We start from the raw sequence: 3,866 nt of genomic DNA on the forward strand, positions 1-3,866 counted from the left end.
TACCGTCATATTCTATCTTTTTCCAACATGGAAAGACGATTAAGGTTGTTATCCTGCAATCAGCCAACTATTGTATAAGTTACATGAACACAAATAATGTTACTCCGCTTATCAAATAACAATCAATGACAATTGTTTTGTATATATATATCAGTCATCAATGATGATATCGATATCAGTTTTCGATTATGGTATCTTGAAATATCAGTCATGCTAAATTATAACATAGACTGCGTATATCAAATCCCAGCAAACCTAATGTCGATACCATCATCGATGACTGATATATATATACAAAACAATTGTCATTATTCTAAGTATATATAATAAATCTTAATGATTATCATTTCTATCAAAATAGTTCAGCTATTGTTTTCTCGATGAATAACATCGATTGTTTCCCTTAATATTTCAGCGATTGTTTCCTCGATGAGTAACATCGACTGTTTCCCAGCAGGAAATGAAAGATGGCGACATCCGTGTGGATCTTCTACGTTACGCCCACCTCTACCCCCTCAGCCGGAAATAATCTCTGATCTGATCGTCAGACTCCGCGAAGCAGACGACATAGCAACAAACCTGAGAATTAAATACGTATGTACAAATATCTTTTTTAAATAAGATTCAAATGTTAGCTAAGCTGTGAAAAAAATACGTAGTCCGACTCATTATTTGTATATTACTGATCATTACTGTTTAGTAATTATATATTATACAAATTATCTGAAATCGTATATTTTATAACATGTGTCAACAGGGGAACTCAAACTTTAAACCTTGTTCAAAGAAAATAAAGATAAAAAAGTTGGGATTCAATTAAATAATAATTGTTGATTATTTATTTTTATTAATTTTCTTAATGTTATTAAGAATAATTATCCTTCTCGTATTGTAACTATTGTTTATTCTTCCTATTTTATATTTATTTTTAGTTAATCACGTGTTATATAATGATATCTTGATCGTCATATTAACATACTTAGTTTGTGACAAAAACAAAATATATTATAATAAAAACAAACATCTTCTTATTTTATATAATATAGCAAAGAAATAAAAAAAAAAAAAGAAATCAACACATGAAAAAAATTATAAAACTTCTGCCCTTATTTCTGACTAATGAACCGACCGTGCGAGGGCTCAACAGCCAGTCAAGGTCGTCAAACACTTCCAGTAGTATAGTGACTAATTACTATTTTATAAAGGAACCAATATTTTTAACATGTTCCATGATAGATCGGTTTAGCTTTTCTTTTTTTTTTTTTTTTATCTTTGGTAAGAGACATACAATTATCAGAAGGTAAACAATTTTCAAATAGATTATCCTCTAGCTAATTTTACATTCAAGGATGAAGTGTTTTTCATCCTCCAGCAAATGACACAATTTACATGCAAATGCTATAAGACCATCGTTATAGAAAACTTATTTAACTGTAATACAAATAGAAAGCAGTAGAAAGTGTTTGTATGAGGTGGCCATTTCTGTATTTTGTATTTATTTGTGATATTTCTCTATATATTTCATTTTACTTTCCCTTTATGCTCTCTTCTTTATATTTTTAAGCACGGTAACACTATTGATTTTTTTTCCGCCAGTCTTATTTTTTTACTTTATGGTATATTTTCTCCATTTTTCTGTACACTTGGTCGACAATTCTTAATTTAGTGAACCCCATCCAGACCCCCCCCCTCTACTGACAAACACACAAAAAACCAACACATAATTAAGTTGTAACAAAATGTCTTAAAATAAAATACTAGCCAAATAAAGCATACTTGCTTTTAAATGCGCTTGGAACATCTTTAGGAATAGTGTGAATGATTTAATATTTATTTACAATTCAAGACATGTAGATTCGAGCAAAGTGTTTGAAAATAAACCAAGCGCTCACTCTCACCAAAACCACAGAAAACAATAAAATATTAATGGTCGATGTATATATGAAAGAGCGCTATAGTAATGGTGACACTGTAATATGTGAGCAGAACCTAGTTGAAGGTGTTTTAAGGAGGTAGACCTAGGTTAAGGGAAATGACTCTTAAAATCATCAGTACGTTTGTGTCAGCCATTTTCATAAATATGTTCTAAGCTTCTTGGATACATAGATTATTTCCAATCTGTTTCAGGTAAATGCTTAAAATTCATTGACAAAACTTTACTTTTACAAACGCATAACTGATTTAAAGAGTTACCTCCCTGAACCAAGGTCTACCCCCTTAATTTCCCTTTTATTAAAGATAGCGATTGAAGAGTGGCTACTTCAATATAATGTCTTGGTAGAGTATATGCGCAGTAATTTCCCATGAATATATATTACCTCTTTTTACGATTCGTTTAAATTCTGAAAATAGCCAGCACGTGTGTGTTTTTCTTACTTTTTAATTGTTAACAACAAACATTAAAATTTTATTTTGTGTTATTCTTCTTTTTGTTAGGCAAATGAGAGAATCGTTGTTCAAGCAATTAGACGTAGGTTAGATCAATTACATTTGGATGGTTTCAAAGCGGAATACGTGCCAGAAAAGAACACTTCATTGGTGTTTAAAAATGTAAGTTTTATTTCATTGGCTATTGAAAATGCAAGTTTCGTTTCATTGGCTATTGAAAATGTAAGTTTTATTTCATTGGCTAATAAAAACATACGTTTTGTTTCATTGGCTATTGAAAATGTAAGTTTTATTTCATTGGCTATTGAAAATATACGTTTTGTTTCATTGGCTATTGAGAAATAATAAGTTTTATTTCATTGGCTATTAATAATATACGTTTTGTTTCATTGGGTATTGAGAAATAATAAGTTTTGCTTCATGTTGCATTGTCTATTGAGAATGAAGGTTGTGCTTCATTGTGTTCATTTGCAATTGAAACTGTGACTTCTATTTCAGTTACTAGTTGACAATAGGATGATATGGATAGTAACTATTTTTTTTGTCAAATCCTTACACTCAATTTAAAAATACTATTGTAAAGTTCATTATCCGAATACAGATTTGTACTTTCATTTTTCATTGAAAACGATGATGCATTATAATTCAACTTATATTTTTTTTTACAGGTTACTGTAACATACTTGGAATCATACGCACAGTTGTCGACAGCTGCAGTTTTCCTGGAACAGATTAAAAACAATGAAAACGTGCACGACCACGGTGCCTTTTCAGCGGATATAATTGACATTGAAAATAAACTGTACGATGTGTTGTGTCATGTTCAAATGGCCATCGTCCAATCAGATGCTGTCATAGAGAAATATCAGTCACGTGATATCATGTCAAACCAATCGCCGATTACCGACAGAAGATACAGATATTCATGTGATTACATCATAATCAAGGATGTTGTTTTAACATTCAAATCTTTACTTGTTTCTTACGAAGCCATGAAAGCCAATATGTAGTGAACAATGTATTACCTATAACAAACTCTCCGAGTTACGGAATATTTTAGTAGATTATATTAATCGAGAATAAAATAACTGTATAAAGTGTTAATAAAAACATGTATTGTAAATTACACCATATGTATATAATTCCATATTGTATTTTATACAAATAAATGGTAAATAGAAGTCACTGGTGTTTTAAGATCTGATTTGAGTATTTTCGTTGCTAGATCAGAGGTAAACGTATTATGTAAAATGTTCACAATTACGGTATATTAAATGAATGGTAAATAGAAGTCACTGCTAGATCAGTGGTGCATGTAGAATGTTCACAATTACGGTAATCTAAGTGGGTTTGGATGGGAATCCTTCATTTCTTTAGTTTTCAATATTTTGAATAAAATTGAGAATGGAAATGGGGAATGTGTCAAAGAGACAACAACCCGACCAAATAAAAAACAACAACAGCAGAGGGTCACCAAC

The 3,866-nt window shown here is 30.6% G+C and overlaps 1 protein-coding gene across 1 annotated transcript; it reads left to right on the forward strand.

Moving 5' to 3' along the window:
• Positions 1 to 359: 359 nt before the first annotated feature.
• LOC139503616 (uncharacterized) lies at positions 360 to 3,507 on the forward strand. The gene is made up of 3 exons (XM_071293435.1): positions 360 to 594; positions 2,437 to 2,550; positions 3,057 to 3,507. The coding sequence occupies exons 1-3, from the start codon at positions 430 to 432 to the stop codon at positions 3,396 to 3,398; spliced, it is 621 nt and encodes a 206-aa protein (XP_071149536.1). The 5' UTR covers positions 360 to 429; the 3' UTR covers positions 3,399 to 3,507.
• Positions 3,508 to 3,866: the final 359 nt, after the last annotated feature.

The sequence above is a fragment of the Mytilus edulis genome, chromosome 14 (genome assembly GCF_963676685.1).
Source record: "Mytilus edulis chromosome 14, xbMytEdul2.2, whole genome shotgun sequence".
Lineage (NCBI taxonomy): Eukaryota > Metazoa > Mollusca > Bivalvia > Mytilida > Mytilidae > Mytilus > Mytilus edulis.

Excerpts from the sequence above, each read along its gene's own strand:
- LOC139503616 (XM_071293435.1), top strand. The coding sequence starts at position 430 with ATGAGTAACATCGACTGTTTCCCAGCAGGAAATGAAAGATGGCGACAT. Across the intron at positions 595-2,436 it reads CAAACCTGAGAATTAAATAC|GCAAATGAGAGAATCGTTGT; the intron begins GTATGTACAAAT and ends TCTTTTTGTTAG. Across the intron at positions 2,551-3,056 it reads CTTCATTGGTGTTTAAAAAT|GTTACTGTAACATACTTGGA; the intron begins GTAAGTTTTATT and ends TTTTTTTTACAG.